The 20,280-nt window shown below is 50.9% G+C and overlaps 1 protein-coding gene across 2 annotated transcripts in view; it reads right to left on the bottom strand.

Moving 5' to 3' along the window:
* Positions 1-3,290: 3,290 nt before the first annotated feature.
* LOC137302478 (amine oxidase [flavin-containing] B-like) overlaps positions 3,291-20,280 on the bottom strand; it is a 41,500-nt gene continuing 24,510 nt past the window's right edge. For both annotated transcript variants that reach the window (XM_067972169.1, XM_067972170.1), the window contains 8 exons: positions 19,818-19,959; positions 18,732-18,884; positions 16,755-16,914; positions 14,076-14,220; positions 13,182-13,239; positions 11,079-11,176; positions 6,928-7,039; positions 3,291-6,516 (listed from right to left, as the gene is read on the bottom strand). In XM_067972169.1, the coding sequence (XP_067828270.1) occupies positions 6,322-6,516; positions 6,928-7,039; positions 11,079-11,176; positions 13,182-13,239; positions 14,076-14,220; positions 16,755-16,914; positions 18,732-18,884; positions 19,818-19,959 (1,063 nt within the window). In that variant the 3' untranslated portion in view covers positions 3,291-6,321. The remainder of the gene's footprint in view (positions 6,517-6,927; positions 7,040-11,078; positions 11,177-13,181; positions 13,240-14,075; positions 14,221-16,754; positions 16,915-18,731; positions 18,885-19,817; positions 19,960-20,280) is intronic.

Here is a 20,280-nt window from a genome sequence, read left to right as displayed (position 1 = left end):
CCAATGTAAGTCAGCGAGCACCGCGGGGCGGCGGGAGGGGCGATGGGTGAACGGGACTTGGTCCGAGTTAGGATACGGGGCAGCAGAGTTTTGGATGAGCTGGAGGGTCGAAGGTTGGACAGGTAATTATTCCAGTTTCTCCCACTGCACGCTGGGGCCTGTAACCCGGAGGGCACTGGGGCAAATTGCAGCACCCCTGGCAACCATTCCGGCTGAGATCAGGCTGCCTCAGTAACAGACGAGGCATTGCGCGTGTGTAAGTGAGTCAATTGTAAACAATTTTACAACACCAAGTTATAGTCCAGCAATTTTATTTTAAATTCACAAGCTTTCGGAGGCTTCCCCCTTCCTCAGGTAAATGTTCCTCAGAGACATTTACCTGAGGAAGGAGGAAGCCTCCGAAAGCTTGTGAATTTAAAATAAAATTGCTGGACTATAACTTGGTGTTGTAAAATTGTTTACAATTGTCAACCCCAGTCCATCACCGGCATCTCCACATCATAAGTGAGTCAAAGCACACCTTCCCACCGTGACACCCTCACAACCGTTAAACGAGCTCAAACTTCACCAGTATTTTACCAAAAAAAAAACGCTTCAACTACTGCTTAGCAAAGGGTCAGCGATCTTTGTGGGCAGTGGGGGAACGGAGGAGATCTGGGTCTTTGACTCAACCACTTCAACACTGTGAAAGATTTTAAATAGAACTGAGGCCCTCTTTCTGAATCGGCGGTACTGAGAAATTCACACTGGGAAAGCCCTGCATTTCGATATCTGCTGTGTGCTGAGTGATTTATTTTACTGCTGTGGAGGGGGGGGACGTGGAGAGTTAGAGGAAATCCCCTTGGGCTCATCAGCGTCCCTCGATTCGGATGGTGAAACAAAAAAAGCACCAGTTTGGTGGTGGTGGGGGGGTCTGGGGGGGTTCTCCCGCTCCTGATCGGTATCCAGTGACCCGCCCACGCACCAAGATGGAACTAGTGCTGGGGTGAGGACGGGATCGGGCTCAGCCGCGATGCCCCACTCGGTCGAATAGCCGTTCCGCTCCACGTGTGCGGAATAGCCAGTTGGGACGAGGCACTGGAGGTGGGGGTGGGGGGGGGGGGGACGGGGACGTGGAGAGTTAGAGGAAATCCCCTTGGGCTCAGCGTCCCTCGATTAGGATGCTGAAACAAAAAAAGCACCAGTTTGGGAGGGGTTGGGGGGGGGTGGGGGGGGTTCTCTCGCTCCTGATCCAGTGACCCACCCCACCCCACCCATCAAGATGGAACTAGTGTTGGGTTGAGGACGGGATCAGGCTCAGCCGCGATGCCCCACTCGGTCGAATAGCCGTTCCGCTCCACGTGTGCAGAATAGCCAGTTGGGACGAGGCACTGGGTTGGGGTGGGGGGGGGAATGGAAGGGACGTCTGTTGGAGGAGTGGGAGAGAAGGGAGGGAGGTAAATCGGTTCTGAGGGGGGGAGTGAGGAATAAAATATCGGCAAAGGGATAAGAGCGATGGGGCGCAATGGTACAAGTCTGGCATCGAGGCAGTTCAAACCCAGCTTTGTATCAGGAACCAGGGTAATTACCAGCTCTACAAGAGAAAGAGAGGCTTGCATTTATATAGCGCCTTTCACAACCTCAGGACGTCCCGAAGCGCTTTACAGCCAATGAAGTACTTTTGAAGTGTAGTCACTGTTGTTATGTAGGGAAACTCGGCAGCCAATTTGCGCACAGCGAGATCCCACAAACAGCAACGTGATAATGATCAGATCATCTGTTCTTAGTGATGTTGGTTGAGGGGTAAATATTGGCCCCAGGACACCGGGGGAGAGCTCGAAATAGTGGCCGTGGGATCTTTTACGTCCAGATTTATTTCCAGACGGCGAGGAGCGATATCTTATCAGTCATCTGGCGGCGAGCAGCTGTGTCAATTTTGCTCTGCTGAAAAGCACCTGATAATTGTGGATAGTCCCTAACTTTAGTTTTCTAATTCAGCAACTGTCTGGCTCCCCGAGGGGATGACTTAATTTGCCTGGAAGATTGCCAAATCCAACTCAACAGCAACTAGAATTAAAGGAGCAGTGACCTCCTGTGTGCGAAAAAAAATACTCATTGGCAAAGCAAGATATATGATTACCTACAACACAAACGGGGTCAAGATCTGGGATTACTGACTTACAGAAAAAAAACATTTCTCCCCCCCCCCCACAAGGCTTATTCCAGACGGTCCCTTTAAGAAACGAAGGCACAGAAATAGCTCAGCCCCCCTGCAGCGCTAAAAAGTCCCACATGCGTGGCCGAAACTGGCGGAGTCTCTTCCTCCTATTCGACCTGCCTTGGCGTCTCGTCTTTTTTTTCCCAGAATCTCTGCGACCTGCGGACAAAACGATTCGCTTCAGAAAGCTGCAACTCGCAGACTGGGAGCAGCCGGAGCTTTCGGGGACGGAGAGATTGTGCACGCAGACAGCTGCTTGCAGCTGTTACCTTGTACGTCAAAGTCTCAGTCCCGGGTAAGTGATTTTTGCCACAGACACAAAAAAAAAGTGTTTGTGCAAGACGCGATCAAGTTAAAGGGGACATGTAGTTCCTCCTCTCCAGCCTGGAAAGGATTTTTGCCGATTATTTTTCCTTGAAGGCCACGTCCCTTTAAGGGCGCATTCCAGGAAAGTTCAACGCCTTGGTGTTGCTAAAGCGTCTCCTTGGAAACAAGAGACTTTTGGCGATGATTGCCCTGGATGACAGCATTCATGTGTTTATGCAGGGGAACGATAAGTGGGGGCCTGGTGCTGTGCAATTGCAAGTCTGCCTTAAAAAAAAGAACCTGCATTTGTATAGCGCCTTTCACGGCCTCGGGACGTCCCGAAGTGCTTTACAGCTAACGAAGTGCTTTCTGAAGTGCAGTCACTGTTGTAATGTAGGAAACACGGCAGCCAATTTGCGCACAGCGAGATCCCACAAACAGCAATGAGATAATGACCAGATAATCTGTTTTTTTTTAAATTATATTAGTCTGTGCAACTAGTGCAGTTTAATGGGAAGTAGCAGCCAACAATTTCTGCTTTTGGCTTCAAAGCGAACTCTGTCTGGTCTCTGCCCAGAGGTGGGCATCACCTCCTCACTGACGAGTTCTTCACTTCTCCTCCTGCGGATCGAGTCCGCACACACACACACACACACACACAAGGAGCCTTCAGTTGGCGCCAGCTTGTTGGCCTTCTCCTGACCAACGGTGACAGGTCCGCGGTATTGGCCGAAAGCAATAGTCTCGAGGTTTGTTTGCTTCAGTAAAATCGACGGCGGATCCAAGCAGAGATCAATTTTTTTTTATTGCAAACTACACCAGCAAATAATGACTAAATCGCAGCTGAAAGATTGGCAAATGACGTGACTGACCATCACTTTTTTGCGATTTCGCACCTCAGGCTTTGATTGCACGCACTGACACGTCACCTGCTTTGAACACGCGGGAATAGATCTCGACTTTGTCCGATAACGTAAAACGGGCGATCGCACCTCGGCAGGACCTTCGAAGTCAACGGATGTAAAACAGGCTGCCGACTCACTATCGTCTGTTTCACACCATCGCACAAAAATCAAAATCTAAACCCACCGTTCGAACGCGAGTCTTTCAAAATCTGAGAATGGTTGTGTTGGTGGATCGGGCTGTACCCAGTCACAATTCCGCTTAATTTCCTAGTTTCCTGCTCTGTGCAGCTAGATTAACCTCCTCGGCCATTACCCAACTGGTTAAAGTGGTTGATAAACCACTCGCCGGAGACAAACTGATCATCGTGCCAGTTTGGCTCAGTTGGTAGCACTCCTGCCTCTGGTTGTGGGTTCGAGTCCCACTTCCAAGACGTGAGCACATAGTCCAGGCTGACGCTCCCACTGCAGTACAGCGAAGAAATCACATCGTGAGTATCTCAATCAGCAAACCGGGAACATTCATTCATACATTCAGTGATGTGGAGAGACTGGAGAAGCTGGGGTTGTTCTCCTTAGAGCAGAGAGGGTTAAGGGGAGATTTAATAGAGGTGTTCAAAATGTGGGGTTTTGATAGAGTCAATAAGGAGAAATTGTTTCCACTGGCAGGAGGGTCGGTAACCAGAGGACACAGATTTAAGATAATTGGCAAAAGAGCCAGAGGCGAGATGAGGGGAATTTATTTACACAGCGAGTTGTTATGATCTGGAATGCGCTGCCTGAAAGGGTGGTGGAAGCAGATTCAACAGTAACTTTCAAAAGGGAATTGGATGTAGTCTTGAAAAGGAAAAAACTTGCAGGGCTATGGGGAGCGGGACTAATTGGATAGCTCTTTCGAAGAGCCGGCACAGGCACGATGGGCTGAATGGCCTCCTTCTGTGCTGTAAGATTCTATGCTTCCTGGTAGCAAGGTGCTACGTCGGCAACAGAGCCTCGTAGTTTTGCGTGCAACGTTGGTAATCCAGCTTTCGAGGAGACTGATGCATTGGCGAGGGTTCAGAAACCAACATTACAAGGAGGAGTCCGGGGGCTGAGGTCCATTGAAAGGATCACCAAACCGGACTTACTTTCATTGGAGAATAGACTGAGAGGGGGCACGGTGCAGGGTTTCAACATGATGACGGCAACTTACATAGGAGCCAACTGTAACTTGGGCTGAGTGCAGAACAAGTGGACGCAACCAGGGCTTCCAGGTACACCAGTTAATGGTGTGTCAGTTAACCCCTTTGAAAAAGACTGAAAGTTAGAAGGACAAGTATAGATAAAAATGGTCAAATGTTGTGTGGAACATGTTGGTCCCGAGAACCACGAAGGTTACAGAGAATGTTCAGCTCAGAAACAGGCCATTCGGCCCAACAGGTCCATCCCGGTGTTTATGCTCTGCATGAGTCTCCTCCCTCACTACTCCATCTCACCCTATCAGCATATCCTTCTATTCCTTTCTGCCTCATGTGTTTATCCAGCGTCCCCTTAAATGCATCTGTGCTATTCGCCTCAACTACTCCATGTGGGAGCGAGTTCCACATTCTAACCACTCTCTGGGTAAAGAAGTTTCTCCTGAATTCCCTATTGGATTTATTAGTGACTATCTTATATTTATGGCCCCTAGTTCTGGTCTCCCCCTCAAGTGGAAACATCTTCTCTACGTCTACCCTATCAAACCCTTTCATAATCACCCCTCAGCCTTCTCATTTCTAGAGAAAAGAGCCCCAGCCTGCTCAGTCTTTACTGATAGCTATAACTTCTCAGTTCTGGTATCATCCTAGTAAATCTTTTTTGTACCTTCTCCAGTGCCTCTATATCCTTCTTATAATACGGAGACCAGAACAGTGCACAATACTCCAAGGTTTTATACAAGTTTAACATAACTTCTCCGCTTTTCAATTCTATCCCTCTAGAAATGAACCCCAGTGCTTGGTTTGCCTTTTTTATGGCCTTATTAACCAGCGTCGCTACTCCTAGTGATTTGTTTATCTGTACCCCCAGATCCCTCTGCTCCCCTACCCTATTTAGACTCTTATTTTCCAAGGAGTATGTGGCCTCATTCTCCCTACCAAAATGTACCACCTCACAATTATCTATATTGAAACCAAAAAGTCGAGGAAGCAACTGACCCAGGATGTATGATGTAGGGTACAACGTTGGACAGATGTATTGGAGTCATGTCCATTTACCACTTGGGACAGGGAGACATTTTGCAGAACTTTCGCTCAGGAGCTGCAATGGGTTGGGAGTAGAGTCCATGATGGAGTGGATGGCATATGATCCGTTGAAGGAATTGCCTAGATGGGCTGAATGGCCGTCTCTCATTCTACACTTTCCTGGTTCATACAACTGATAGATACCAGCTGCCCAAACGATTGGAAAATTAAGTTTGGCTTATCTTCTGCTTGCCAAGAAGAAATTCCATCAATTAACGGAGTTGCCCTGCCAAGTTTGAATCAGAGATTTTAAAAACAAAAAGGAACTTTGGCCTGATGTGAGATCCGATCATAGAAAGCTTACGGCACGGGAGGAGGCCATTCGGCCCATCGTGTCCGCTCCTGCCGAAAATGAGCCACCCAGCCTAATCCCACTTTCCAGCACTGGGTCCGTAGCCCTGTAGGTCATGGCTCTTCAAGTGCACATCCAGGTACTTTTTAAATGAGTTGAGGGTTTCTGCCCCTACCACCCTTTCAGGCAGTGAGTTCCAGACCCCCACCACCCAAGGCTGAATAAAAAAAGTCTTCCATTCCCAGCTGGATAGTTTGATGTGAAGACGACCCTTGTGGCAAAATGTTCTGTTGCCTTCTGCCTCGCCGCTGTGCCTTCCCAATCCCCCCCCCCTGTAGTGGTAGATGGTACAGGCCCACCTCTTCAAAGCTTTGACTGGAAAAACCAGGCCAGGCCAGCAGCTAGGGCAATCCCACCGAATCGTAGGAGGGTGTCTACTGAGGGCAGCGCGCCCGTCAACCAGGAGCTCTCCGTCGGGTTGAGCGAGACGTCAGCGGGTGGTGGTGGTTCAGGCTGGAAGGTTTCATCCACGGGAATTTTTCCGAGCTCGAGCAATATCTGTAAACATGGAGACGTTATTGTCTTTGATTACTTGCTAGTTGTTCTAAGATTCACACGAGAATGTGCCAGATTCTGTCCCCAGTCTGCGCCCGGTCAGCCGACTGCATCCAGGCAGCAATGGCGGACCGTACAATTGACCTCAGGACCTCTTGGCTCGTGGGGGCAGCGATCAGCCAGCGTTAACCACGCGATGCCCCGGCTGGAAAGTCGGGCAAAGACAGTATTGGGGCTCGCACAGCACTCCCTCGGTACTGCCCCAGAGTGCCAGCCCCAGATTACCTGCTCAAGACCAAGGAGGGGCTTGCCAGTGATAAACCATCTCAAACCCACCAGGGTTAGGGCAGTCACATCCCATCGATCCCCTCCCCCAAACCACGTGCGTCCTTAACTAAGAAGAGGTCCACTCACCTCTCGAGCCGCCCTCTCGCCCGACTGCACTGCCCCGTCCATGTAACCAATCCACTCATCGGCCAATTCCGTCCCCGCAAAATGGATCCTGCCAACAGGCTGGCGCAGGGCACTGGAGGCGGAGTGACAGAGCATCAGTCATCAGTGTGGGTCAGCTGGTGCCCAAAGGATCGGAGGTGTTCACTTAACCCGAGTGGGGTCCGCAATACCACAATATCGCCCACATGTTCGAACAGAATTAAAAGCTAATCCTTAATCTTGGGGTGACAAACAGCAAAAAAGAACCTTGCATTTATCTAGGGCCTTTCACGACCTCAGGACGTCCCAAAGCGCTTTACAGCCAATGAAGTACTTTTTTGAAGTGTAGCCACTGTTGTAATGTAGGAAACGTGGCAGCCAATTTGCGCACAGCAAGGTCCCACAAACAGCAACGTGATAATGATCTGATAATCTGGTTTAGTGATGTTGGTAGAGGGATTAATGCGGACTTTGGACACCGGGGGAGAACTCCCCTGCTCTTCTTCGAAATATTGTCCGTGGGAATCCTCTACGTCCACCCGAGAGGGGCAGACGGGGGCCTCGGTTTGACGTCTCATCTGAAAGACGGCACCTCCGACAGCACAGCGCTCCCTCAGTACCGGCACTGAGAGAGTGTCGGCCTGGGATTATGTGCTCAAGTCTCTGGAGTGGGACTTGCAGTGAGGCAGCTCAGGGGCACGGTGCGTTGGGAGCCGGGGGGCGTCCCGTGTCTCGGACCGTTTGGTTTCACGCCGGCGGTTAACCGCGTTCTTTACTTGGAAATTAACCGCAGGCTCGTTTGTCGATGTTTGCGGCAGAGGTTATTCCGCGGAGCGCGCATCTCATTTGCGCCGCTAGGGAGAGTCGCACAGCGAAGGGTGGGCCCGCCTCCCTCGAAAGCAAGGAGCGACATGAAATGCCAACAGACAATATCCTGATCGCATGACCGCTGTCTCGGGAACACCAGAGATTCTCACACAGGGCGTGAGAACTAATAAAGGTGGAAAACCTTCGGTGCTAATGAGTAGTCAATTATGATCTTAAGGATTTTTGCAAAGCAAACAGATAAGCTACATTGTCACATCTTCAATGCAGAAATTCTTTTTAAAAAACTCCCTACCTCTGCAACCTCCTCCAGCCCTACGAGATCACCACACTTCTCAAATTCTGCCCTCTTGCGCTTTGCCGATTTCCTTCGCTCCACCATTGGCGGCCAGGCCTTCAGCTGCCTAGGCCTTAAGCTCTGGAATTCCCTCCCTAAACCTCTCTCTCTCTCCTCCTTTAAGACGCTCCCTAAACCCGACCAACTTGACCAAAAAAGTAGCTTCTTTGAGCTTTTGGTCACCTGTCCCAATATGTTCTTATGTGGCTCGGTGTCAAATTTTGTTTGATAATCACTCCTGTGAAGCCCCTTGGGACGTTTTACTACGTTAAAGGTGCTATATAAATACAAGTTGTTGTTGTTGATTGCAGTAGCCCAACAAAACAAGGATTGATTGGGAGGAAATGGATAAAGAACATAATTTGGTCAATAGAACATGGGCAGGTCCTTCACACTGGGTCACTGGGGAGTGAGTGTATCCCACACACACTGGGTCACTGGGGAGTGAGTGTATCCCACACACTGGGTCACTGGGGAGTGAGTGTATCCCACACACTGGGTCACTGGGGAGTGAGTGCATCCCCCACACACTGGGTCACTGGGGAGTGAGTGTATCCCCCACACTGGGTCACTGGGGAGTGAGTGTATCCCCCACACTGGGTCACTGGGGAGTGAGTGTATCCCCCACACTGGGTCACTGGGGAGTGAGTGTATCCCACACACACTGGGTCACTGGGGAGTGAGTGTATCCCACACACTGGGTCACCGGGGAGTGAGTGTATCCCACACACACTGGGTCACTGGGGAGTGAGTGTATCCCACACACACTGGGTCACTGGGGAGTGAGTGTATCCCACACACACTGGGTCACTGGGGAGTGAGTGTATCCCACACACTGGGTCACTGGGGAGTGAGTGTATCCCACACACTGGGTCACTGGGGAGTGAGTGTATCCCACACACTGGGTCACTGGGGAGTGAGTGTATCCCACACACTGGGTCACTGGGGAGTGAGTGTATCCCACACACACTGGGTCACTGGGGAGTGAGTGTATCCCACACACTGGGTCACTGGGGAGTGAGTGTATCCCACACACTGGGTCACTGGGGAGTGAGTGTATCCCACACACTGGGTCACCGGGGAGTGAGTGTATCCCACACACACTGGGTCACTGGGGAGTGAGTGTATCCCACACACTGGGTCACTGGGGAGTGAGTGTATCCCACACACTGGGTCACTGGGGAGTGAGTGTATCCCACACACACTGGGTCACTGGGGAGTGAGTGTATCCCACACACTGGGTCACTGGGGAGTGAGTGTATCCCACACACTGGGTCACTGGGGAGTGAGTGTATCCCACACACTGGGTCACTGGGGAGTGAGTGTATCCCACACACTGGGTCACTGGGGAGTGAGTGTATCCCACACACTGGGTCACTGGGGAGTGAGTGTATCCCACACACTGGGTCACTGGGGAGTGAGTGTATCCCACACACTGGGTCACTGGGGAGTGAGTGTATCCCACACACTGGGTCACTGGGGAGTGAGTGTATCCCACACACTGGGTCACTGGGGAGTGAGTGTATCCCACACACTGGGTCACTGGGGAGTGAGTGTATCCCACACACTGGGTCACTGGGGAGTGAGTGTATCCCACACACTGGGTCACTGGGGAGTGAGTGTATCCCACACACTGGGTCACTGGGGAGTGAGTGTATCCCACACACACTGGGTCACTGGGGAGTGAGTGTATCCCACACACACTGGGTCACTGGGGAGTGAGTGTATCCCACACACTGGGTCACTGGGGAGTGAGTGTATCCCACACACACTGGGTCACTGGGGAGTGAGTGTATCCCCCACTGGGTCACTGGGGAGTGAGTGTATCCCTCACTGGGTCACTGGGGAGTGAGTGTATCCCTCACTGGGTCACTGGGGAGTGAGTGTATCCCACACAGTGGGTTACTGGGGAGTGAGTGTATCCCACACACTGGGTCACTGGGGAGTGAGTGTATCCCCCACTGGGTCACTGGGGAGTGAGTGTATCCCACACACTGGGTCCCCGGGGAGTGAGTGTATCCCCCACTGGGTCACTGGGGAGTGAGTGTATCCCTCACTGGGTCACTGGGGAGTGAGTGTATCCCACACACTGGGTCACTGGGGAGTGAGTGTATCCCCCACACACTGGGTCACTGGGGAGTGAGTGTATCCCACACACTGGGTCACTGGGGAGTGAGTGTATCCCACACACTGGGTCACTGGGGAGTGAGTGTATCCCACACACTGGGTCACTGGGGAGTGAGTGTATCCCACACACTGGGTCACTGGGGAGTGAGTGTATCCCACACACACTGGGTCACTGGGGAGTGAGTGTATCCCACACACTGGGTCACTGGGGAGTGAGTGTATCCCACACACTGGGTCACTGGGGAGTGAGTGTATCCCACACACACTGGGTCACTGGGGAGTGAGTGTATCCCACACACTGGGTCACTGGGGAGTGAGTGTCTCCCACACACACTGGGTCACTGGGGAGTGAGTGTATCCCACACACTGGGTCACTGGGGAGTGAGTGTATCCCACACACTGGGTCACTGGGGAGTGAGTGTATCCCACACACTGGGTCACTGGGGAGTGAGTGTCTCCCACACACACTGGGTCACTGGGGAGTGAGTGTATCCCACACACTGGGTCACTGGGGAGTGAGTGTATCCCACACACTGGGTCACTGGGGAGTGAGTGTATCCCACACACTGGGTCACCGGGGAGTGAGTGTATCCCACACACTGGGTCACTGGGGAGTGAGTGCATCCCACACACTGGGTCACTGGGGAGTGAGTGTATCCCACACACACTGGGTCACTGGGGAGTGAGTGCACACTCTGCGCTAGCTCAGCATTTGCTTAATTCTCTATCCTTTATAGCAACAAGTGGTTAAAACACAAAAGCTGATTCGAAGAATAGAAAACTGTCTGCTTGGAATGAGAGAGTTGGAATTGCAGGAAAAGATTCTTGTGTTGGCTGAACTCACTCTCCAAAGGCAGTCAGGACCCCGGGTCCAAAAATGCTTGAATAACATCCCCCAGAGTAAGTCTCCTCCATCCAGTTCTTCTCAATGTAGTCTTTAGGCTGAAGAGGTGTAAAGAGAAAGGAGGAGGTTTGGATGGACAAGGCTCATCCATTAGACATCTTAAAATCTCTTCTAAAAGGAGGCTATGTCATGTGACAGGTGTCCAATGGAGCGACACTAACCAGCTCCTGAATCTCTGTACTAGCCTCTGATCTCACATCCACCATCTCCCACTCTCATTCACCAGTCTCTAATCCCTGACCTTCTCACTTCCCAAATATGTCTCGCCCATCTCCTACATCTCCCCTCAGCCTCCTTTGTTCCAAAGACAACAACCCCAGCCTATCCAATCTTTCCTCATGGCTAAAATTCTCCAGTCCTGGCAACCTCCTCGTAAAACTCCTCTGTGCCCTCTCCAGAGCAATTACACCTTTCCTGTCATGTGGTGACCAGAACTATACGCAGTACTCAAGCTGTCGCCTAACTAGTGTTTTATACAGTTCTAGCATAACCTCCCTGCTCTTATATTCTATGCCTCAGCTAATAAAGGAAAGTATCCCGTATGCCTTCTTAACCATCTTATCTATTGTCCTGTTACCTTCAGGGATCTGTGGACATGCACTCCAAGGTCCCTCACTTCCTTTACGTCTCTCAGTATCCTCCCATTTATTGTGTACTCCCTTGCCTTGTTTGCCCTCCCAAATGCATTACCTCACATTTCTCCGGATTGAATTCCATTTGCCACTTTTCTGCCCACCTGACCAGTCCATTGATATCTTCCTGCAGTCTACAGCTTTCCTCCTCACTATCAACCACACGGCCAATTTTTGTATCATCTGCAAACTTCTTAATCATGCCCCCTACATTTAAGTTTAAATCATTAATATGTCTCAAAAAGCAAGGGACCTATTACTGAGCCCTGCGGAACCCCACTGGAAACAGCCTTCCTGTCACAAAAACACCCATTACCCTTTGCTTCCTGCCACTGAGCCAATTTTAGATCCAATTTGCCACTTTCCCTTGGAACCCATGGGCTTTTACTTTTTTGACCAGTCTGCCATGTGGGACCTTGTCAAAAGCCTTGATGAAATCCATGTAGACTACATCAAACGCGTTACCCTCATCGACCCTCCTTGTTACCTCCTCAAAAAATTCAATCAAGTTAGTCAGACACGACCTCCCCATAACAAATCCATGCTGACTGTCCTTGATTAATCCGTGCCTTTCTAAATGACGATTAATACTGTCCCTCAGAATTGATTGTGATAATTTGCCCTCCACGGAGGTTAGGCTGATTGGCCTATAATTACTCAGTCTATCCCTCGCTCCCTTTTTAAACAATGGTACACCGTCAGCAGTCCTCCAATCTTCCAGCACACGCCTGTAGCCAGGGAGGATTGGAAAATGATGGTGAGGGCCTCTGTTATTTCCTCCCTTGCTTCTTTTAACAGCCTGGGATACATTTCATCCGGGCCTGGCGATTTATCTACTTTCAAAGATGCTAAACCCCTTAATACTTCCTCTCTCACTATGTTTAATCGTCATTTAGAAAGGCACGGAGTAATCAAGGACAGTCAGCCTGGATTTGTTAAGGGAAGGTCGTATCTGACCTAACTTGATTGTAGTTAAGGAGGAGTGTTTGAAATACTCAATCTCTGCACCATCCCTCTTTTTTGTGAGGACAGACGCAAAGTATTCATTAAGAACCATACCCACATCTTCCGCCTCCACACATTTTGGTCTCGAACAGGCCCGACTCTTTCCTTAGTTATCCTCTTGCTCTTTATCTATTTATAAAACATCTTTGGGCTTTCCTTAATTTTACTTGCCAGTATTTTTTCACGCCCTCTCTTTGCTTTCCTAATTTCCTTCTTAATTTAACCCCTGCACTTTCTATACTCCTCTGGGCTTTCTGTAGTATTGAGCTCTCGGTGTGAGACATAAACTTCCCTTTTTTGCCTTATGCTCCCGGGACAGTCCCAACCTTTCTCTTTGTGGGAGCATGTTTGCTCTGAACACTTGCTCCCGAATTGGAGAGGAGGATTATCAGGGTTCACCACTCACATTCAAAAACTCCTCCATCTTAAAGATTTTGGCATAATGTTGGCACACAGATTCCTTCCTAGTAATAAAGAAAGAAAATTAAAGGTCTGGATATCTCCAAACGACAAGAACAGACATTAAAACTTTCGCACAAGCTGTCGGAGCTCCCTCACATTCCTGGAGGGCTCGTCACCTGTTCGACATCCCATCTCACCTCCAATCTCTCTCTCTCTCTCTCTCTTTTCTTGTCACCGCTCCTCTTAACTTTGCTCTCTTCTCCTCCACACCCGCCCCACATCTCTTCCTCCTCCCTGCATCCTCACCCATGTTAACATCAAGATTTATCTGCCATCTCCAACCGTAACCCATTCTGTCTCCAGGACGTCAAAAAAGAACTCCTCCCCTCCCTCGCTCTCCCCTTCCTCCAACAATCTAGAGGCTTTTAAACCCCAAATTTGTCACCCTTTAATAATCATTTCTTGCTCTAATCCGGTCTGCCCGCCTACTCTTTTCAACTTTGGTGGTCTCATGCAGTACGTCCTTGGCCGTATTCTTGAACGTGGTGATTTTAGAACTAGTTTCTTCCAATTTGACTCCCAACTACTCTGCCACCAACCGCCATAAGGTGCAATAGAGATAAAGAATCTGGATATTTTGCTGCGTCACATCCTCAGGACGTCCCAAACATCAACTGCACCCCATCATATGACCACCGATTGGAAAGTCACACCATCCCAAAAGCCCCTCTCCACCAGGGATTGGACAGTCACAACAGCACAACACTCTCTCAAACCACCAGAGACCGTTCTGATTCTCGCACAGTAAACGGGCGTCTTTGTTGGTTTCCACTCGTGACTTCCCCCTCATCCCGAATCATCCCGTTGAGTAAATTTGCAGATTCTCATTCGATCTGACCTTTGCTCCAGAGTTCCCAGGCTCAGTCTCCGCGCCGTCCCTGCCTGGATGAAGCCCATTATGGCCGGGTGACTCCCATCGGGCTTTGTGTCATCGATACTGAAATCGACAGGCCCGACGTCCGACATGGAACAGCCACTGAACCCTGGGCGGGATGGAGGGACAGAGGAGGTTAACCCGACTCGAACGATGAAAGGAGCAGAGCAGCTCCTTCAAAGGCTCAACACACTGAAAAAAGGACTTGCATTTATATAGCGTCTTTCACAGCCTCAGGACATTACACTTCAAGGGTGCTTCGTTAGCTGTAGTCATTGTTGTAATGTAGGAAACGCAGCAGCCAATTTTATACACAGCAAGATCCCACAAACGGCAATGTGATTTTGACCAGATAATCTGGTTTTTTTTAGTGATGTTGGTTGAGGGATAAATATTGGCCCCAGGACACTGGGGAGAACTTCCCTGCTCTTCTCCGTGCCCGTGGGGTCTTATACGCCCGCCCGAGAGGCCAGACGGGGTTTAACGTCTCATTCGAAAGACAGCATCTCCGACAGTGCAGCACTTTCTCAGCGCTGCACTGGGAGTGTCGGCCTGGATTATATGCTGAAGTCTCTGGAGTGGGACTCGAACCCACGACCTTCTGACTCAGAGGCAAGAGAGAGAGCGGCCCACTGAGCCACGGCTGACACCGTGTTGAAGCAGTGAACAGCTAAGCCACGCAGACCAGAAGCTCCCTAAGAAAGGACCAATAGGATCAGATAAGCCATGATCTTGTTGAATGGCGGAGCAGGCTCGAGGGGCCGATTGGCCTACTCCTGCTCCTATTTCTTATGTTCTTATGTAACAGGAGGAGGCCATTCAGCCCCTCGAGCCTGCTCTGCCATTCAATTACATCATGCGCGTCAACTCCGTTGACCTGCCTTTGCTCCCTATCCCGCGATACCCTCACCCAACCAAAACCTATCCACCTCAGTCTTGAAAGCTCCAATTGTCCCCCAGCATCCACAGCCATTTGGGGAGGGAGGGAATTCCAGATTCCCACTCCCCTTTGTGTGAAGAAGTGCTTCCTGACATCACCCCTGAACGGCCTGGCTCTAATTTTAAGGTCATGCCCCCTTGTTCTTGATTCTCCCACCAGAGGAAATAGGGTCGATACGGAGAAACTATCAAATCCTTTTAAGGTTTTAAACACTCGATCAGGTCACCCCTCGATCTTCTGTTCTCATGGGAATACAAGCCAAGTCTGTGCAACCAGTCCCCATAATTCAACCTTCTATTCCCTTCCAACTGCAGCGAGAATGTGGACAATGGGTGAGATGGCAGTGATCCCCTTACAGCCTGGCGTTACTCACTGGCCCGACCCTCATACAGAATCTTACAGCATACGAGGAGGCCATTCGGCCCATCGTGCCTGTGCCGGCTCTTTGAAAGAGCTATCCAATTGGTCCCACTCCCCCTGCACTTTCCTCATAGCTCAGCGAATTTTTCCTTTTCAAGTATTTATCCAATTCCCTTTTGAAAGTTACTATTGAATCTGCTTCCACCGCCCTTTCAGGCAGCGCGTTCCAGATCATCACAACTCGCTGCGTTAAAAAAAAATCCTCATCCACCCTATGGCTCTTTTGCCAATTATCTGTGTGCTCTGGTTACCAGCACACCTGACACTGGAAGCAGTTTCTTCTTATTTACTCTATCAAAACCCCTTCATGATTTTGAACACCTCGATTAAATCTCCCCTTAGCCTTCTCTGCTCTAAGGAGAACAATCCCAGCTTCTCCAGTCTCTCCACATAACTGAAGTCCCTCATCCCTGGTGCCATTCTAGTAAATCTCCTCTGCACCCTCTCCAAGGCCTTGACATCTTTCCTAAAGTGCGGTGCCCAGAATTGGACACAATACTCATGTAAGGGACGGCCACGCAGGACGAGAACTGGGAGGTCCAGCTGGCAGTCATGGAACCCCAGCAAGGAGGCAGCACCTTCAGGAGAGGAAGGGAGAAATTTAGGCCCCAGCTGGAGTATTGTGTTCAATTCTGGGCACCGCACTTTAGGAAGGATGTCAAGGCCTCGGAGAGGGTGCGGAGGAGATTTACCAGAATGGTACCAGGGATGAGGGACTTCAGTTACGTGGAGAGACTGGAGAAGCTGGGGTTGTTCTCCTTAGAGCAGAGAAGGTTAAGGAGAGATTTAATAGAGGTGTTCAAAATCATGAAGGGGTTTTGATAGAGTAAATAAGGAGAAACTGTTTCCAGTGGCAGAAGGGCCGGTAACCGGAGGACACAGATTTAAGATGATTGGCAAAAGAACCAGAGGGGAGATGAGGACTTTTTTTTTTACGCAGTGAGTTGTTATGATCTGGAATGTGCTGCCTGAAAGGGCGGTGGAAGCAGATTCAATAATAACTTTCAAAAGGGAATTGGATAAATACTTGAAAAGGAAAAATTTGCAGGGCTATGAGGAAAGTGCAGGGGGGAGTGGGACTAATTGGATAGCTCTTCAAAGAGCCGGCACAGGCTCGATGGGCCAAACGGCCTCCTTCTGTGCTGTATCATTCTATGATTGTATGAAAGTGGGGGGAGGTGGAGGGAAGCCCTCTCTCTTGCTCTATGCTGGAGTTGAAAGTTCGATTTTGGGGCTGTTTGGTTATTTTTCTCAGCCCCCCCCCGTTGCCCCGGGTGACTTACCTCTCTCTTTCCAGAAAGCTCTATCGTAAAAGGTAACGGTCTTGATGACTGACCCCATGGGCATGCGTTGGATCAGCTGCCTCTTCCGGGCTGGCAGAGGAGGGTGGAAACGGATCATCTGCAGGATGGCATGTGGCACTGCCGAGATGGCAAACCGACCCTAGGGAGACAAACCACGGGGAGGGGGGTGGTGAACGTAAGGTCAGGCTGACCCAGCACTGTCACTCAGTAACCCCTCTCCCCCAGCGCCCTGTGTTACTGACTGTATCTCGACTGATGTTAATCCCTCTCCCTCACACTGTCACTCAGTAACCCCTCTCCCCCAGGGCCCTGTGTTACTGACTGTATCTCGACTGATGTTAATCCCTCTCCCTCACACTGTCACTCAGTAACCCCTCTCCCCCAGCGCCCTGTGTTACTGACTGTATCTCGACTGATGTTAATCCCTCTCCCTCACACTGTCACTCAGTAACCCCTCTCCCCCAGGGCCCTGTGTTACTGACTGTATCTCGACTGATGTTAATCCCTCTCCCTCACACTGTCACTCAGTAACCCCTCTCCCCCAGCACCCTGTGTTACTGACTGTATCTCTACTGATGTTAATCCAGCTCCCTCACACTGTCACTCAGTAACCCCTCTCCCCCAGCGCCCTGTGTTACTGACTGTATCTCTACTGATGTTAATCCCTCTCCTTCACACTGTCACTCAGTAACCCCTCTCCCCCCAGCGCCCTGTGTTACTGACTGTATCTCTACTGATGTTAATCCCTCTCCCTCACACTGTCTCTCAGTAACCCCTCTCCCCCCAGCGCCCTGTGTTACTGACTGTATCTCTACTGATGTTAATCCCTCTCCCTCACACTGTCACTCAGTAACCCCTCTCCCCCAGCGCCCTGTGTTACTGACCGTATCTCTACTGATGTTAATCCCTCTCCCTCACACTGTCACTCAGTAACCCCTCTCCCCCAGCGCCCTGTGTTACTGACCGTATCTCTACTGATGTTAATCCCTCTCCCTCACACTGTCACTCAGTAACCCCTCTCCCCCCAGCGCCCTGTGTTACTGACTGTATCTCTACTGATGTTAATCCCTCTCCCTCACACTGTCACTCAGTAACCCCTCTCCCCCAGCGCCCTGTGTTACTGACTGTATCTCTACCGATGTTAATCCCTCTCCCTCACACTGTCACTCAGTAACCCCTCTCCCCCAGCGCCCTGTGTTACTGACTGTATCTCTACCGATGTTAATCCCTCTCCCTCACACTGTCACTCAGTAACCCCTCTCCCCCAGAGCCCTGTGTTACTGACTGTATCTCTACCGATGTTAATCCCTCTCCCTCACACTGTCACTCAGTAACCCCTCTCCCCCAGCGCCCTGTGTTACTGACCGTATCTCTACTGATGTTAATCCCTCTCCCTCACACTGTCACTCAGTAACCCCTCTCCCCCCAGCGCCCTGTGTTACTGACTGTATCTCTACCGATGTTAATCCCTCTCCCTCACACTGTCGGGATCAGCACCTTGATCAAACTGAACGTGAGATCATTAATAATGAAACATTAAAAATATTGAATAATCAAAAGACTCAAGGAGAACTAATGGATGTTGAAGTGATTCCTAATCTTCGCATCTACCTCTACCTGGTGTACAGTTCCTTTCTTTTCCCCCCAGTAGATTATTACCTCGCCCCTTGCCCCTGGATTGCTGCGTGTTAGAGAGGCCAGGTGTGTGCCCTACGCCCAGGCCTCGACCAGGAGGAGGCCCCACCAGATCCGATCCCCCACTCTGGTCCGTGCCCGTCTCCTCCCCGCGGCAGCACTGCCGAGATAGGCCACTCGGCGTTCCTGGACTCCAGTACACCTGGTCACTCCCCTCGCCCCTCGCCCCTCCCCAGTACATAAACTCAGACCCGGCCTCTCCCCACCGGAACACGCTCAAGACGATTCCGCTGCCTTCCACCGGAGCCGGGCGCTCCTCACCACAGACGTCTCGCCCCTTTCGCTGGTGACGGTCACGCCGTCGCCCGCCTGCTCCACTCTGACCACCGGCGAACTCAAGCGGACCCTCTCCCTCCCGATCCGCTCGGCCAGCCTCTCGCTGATCGTCTGCGCTCCCCCGACAAACTTACGCTCCTGCAAGGCAGAAGGAACGGACGCGGTTACGGTCAACGAGTCACCGGGACAAGGGGCAGGCCATTCAGCCCCTCAAGCCTACTCCATTATTCAATGAGATCATGGCGGCTCGGAGAGAAAGCCATCAGATAATCTATTTTTAGCGATGTTGGTTGAGGGGTAAATATTGACCAGGACACCCGGGGAGAACTCCCCCCCTGCTCTTCTTTGGATAGTGGCCGTGGGACCTTTTACATCCACCTGAGGGGGGCAGGCGGGGCCTCGGTTTAACGTCTCATCCGAAAGACGGGGCCTCCGACAGTGCTGCACTCCCTCGGTACTGGCACTGGGGAGTGCCGGCCTGGATTATGTGCTCAAGTCTCTGGAGTGGGGTTTGAACCCTCGACCTTCTGACTCAGAGGCGAGAGAGCTGCCCACTGGGCCACGGCTGACAGTGAGTCATGTAACAATCAACTTTTAAATTGGCAAAAGAACCAGAGGGGGAGATGAGGAGAAATTTTTTTATAAACGCAGCGAGTTGTTACGATTTTGAATTCACTGCCTGAAAGGGCGCTGGAAGCAGATTCAATAATAACTTTCAAAAGGGAATTGGATAAATACTTGAAGGGGAAACATTTGCAGGGCTGTGGGGAAAGAGCAGGGGGAGTGGGACTAATTGGATAAGCTCTTTCAAAAGAGCCAGCACAGGCACGATGGGCCGAATGGCCTCATTCTGTGCTGTATCGTTCCCTGATTCTTTGTCACCCGACTCTTGACCTTTCCCCCCCCCCCAATCTCCAATAATTAATGGAAATGTTCAAAGCAGTGTCCTGGAAATCAATCCTCAAATCTCGGAGACTCCAGGGCAATCCTGGATGATTGGTGACCCCTAGTGCCAGCTACTGAACGAAACAAGGAGGGGCTTTCCCTCAAACCTCGAACTAACTGCCTCACCTGGGCCCCACCAGATATATTGCTCATCCGTTCAATGCCTTGCCCGCACCGTATTCCCCACAGCACGCAGAGCGTCGAGATCTCGTGCGTTTCCACGCAGAACACGGTCTTGATGAAGATGTCCAACAGGATCTTTGTGGACCTGCCAGGGAGACAGAGCAGCTGAATTTAGCAGCGAGGACTCGGCAGAGCAAATCGCCGGAGAGAGTCGTAGTGCTCAGCCGAGCTACCGGCTGACATCACGGTTAACATACCATAATAGTCCGCCCCACCGACCAGCTCAGCCTGGTGAAAAGGCTTCACTCCACCACGGGGAGGCCAACCCTGCACAAAAACACGGTAACAGAGAGAGACGGACCTCCCAAGATCAGGGTAATAGAGAGAGAGGGAAAGAGGGAGAGAGAGAGAAACAGAGAGACCCCAACGAGTAGGGTAGTCAAAAGGGCGGGAGGGAGAGGGAGCG

Source organism: Heptranchias perlo, chromosome 35 (assembly GCF_035084215.1).
Source record: "Heptranchias perlo isolate sHepPer1 chromosome 35, sHepPer1.hap1, whole genome shotgun sequence".
Lineage (NCBI taxonomy): Eukaryota > Metazoa > Chordata > Chondrichthyes > Hexanchiformes > Hexanchidae > Heptranchias > Heptranchias perlo.
Note: the sequence above shows the minus strand (reverse complement) of the source record. Positions and strands in the feature narration are given on the sequence as shown.